Source organism: Penaeus monodon, chromosome 15, assembly GCF_015228065.2.
Source record: "Penaeus monodon isolate SGIC_2016 chromosome 15, NSTDA_Pmon_1, whole genome shotgun sequence".
Lineage (NCBI taxonomy): Eukaryota > Metazoa > Arthropoda > Malacostraca > Decapoda > Penaeidae > Penaeus > Penaeus monodon.
In genome coordinates, this window is record NC_051400.1 from 1,258,966 (window position 1) to 1,259,707 (window position 742).

Genomic DNA, 742 nt, shown 5'->3' on the forward strand with positions numbered 1-742 from the left:
ATAGTTTCCAGTCGCTTACCCTAATATGATTGGCGTTGATGTAATCTGAATGCGCCACGTCATTCTTCAGGGTCAGTATCACCCTTGTGTCGTCATCTGTAAGGTCGAATTTCGCTTAAATCTCGCCCAAACTATCGCTTACTGCAGTTAATCGTACACATATATAAAACGAACTTTAAATATTTTTAATTGTTATTTCTTTTTAAGCAGTTTATAACGCGCGCCATTGCAATCATTCGTATCAATCATTAAAACATATGATTTACTAGTCACACTATTGCAATAATTCATAATATAACTTTTTTTTTTTTCACTTACCAAGCCCGTCATGGTAATAATTCATATAAATCCACAAGATTCACATAAATTACTATAAACTTAATAATTCACAGTTCACATAAACCATAAAAGATTTTACAAATCACTCGTAAAGCCCGTCGTTGCAAAAACTCATATAAAAATAACAATGAACATCTTTAAAAATCACTTACAACCCCCTTATTGCAACAATCCACGTGGATTATTAACATTTTTTAAATATTACGTGCAATCCTCTATTGCAACAATTCACGTGAATATCAACATCTTTGAAAATCACTTACAAACCCGGCCATTGCAATAATTAATACAAAATTATTAACATTATTTTATCACTTACGAGTCACACACCCTTGCAATAATTTTAATAAAATCATGACCAGCTTTTGAATAACATATAAGGCTCGCCATTACAATATTTCAC

General features: G+C 31.5%; 1 protein-coding gene across 1 annotated transcript in view; it reads right to left on the reverse strand.

Moving 5' to 3' along the window:
- LOC119581616 (receptor-type tyrosine-protein phosphatase alpha-like) overlaps positions 1 to 742 on the reverse strand; it is a gene marked incomplete in the record, with an annotated part of 9,463 nt that overhangs the window by 7,483 nt on the left and 1,238 nt on the right. Inside the window, 1 exon segment of the mRNA XM_037929734.1 lies at positions 20 to 96. Within this exon segment, the coding sequence (XP_037785662.1) occupies positions 20 to 96 (77 nt within the window).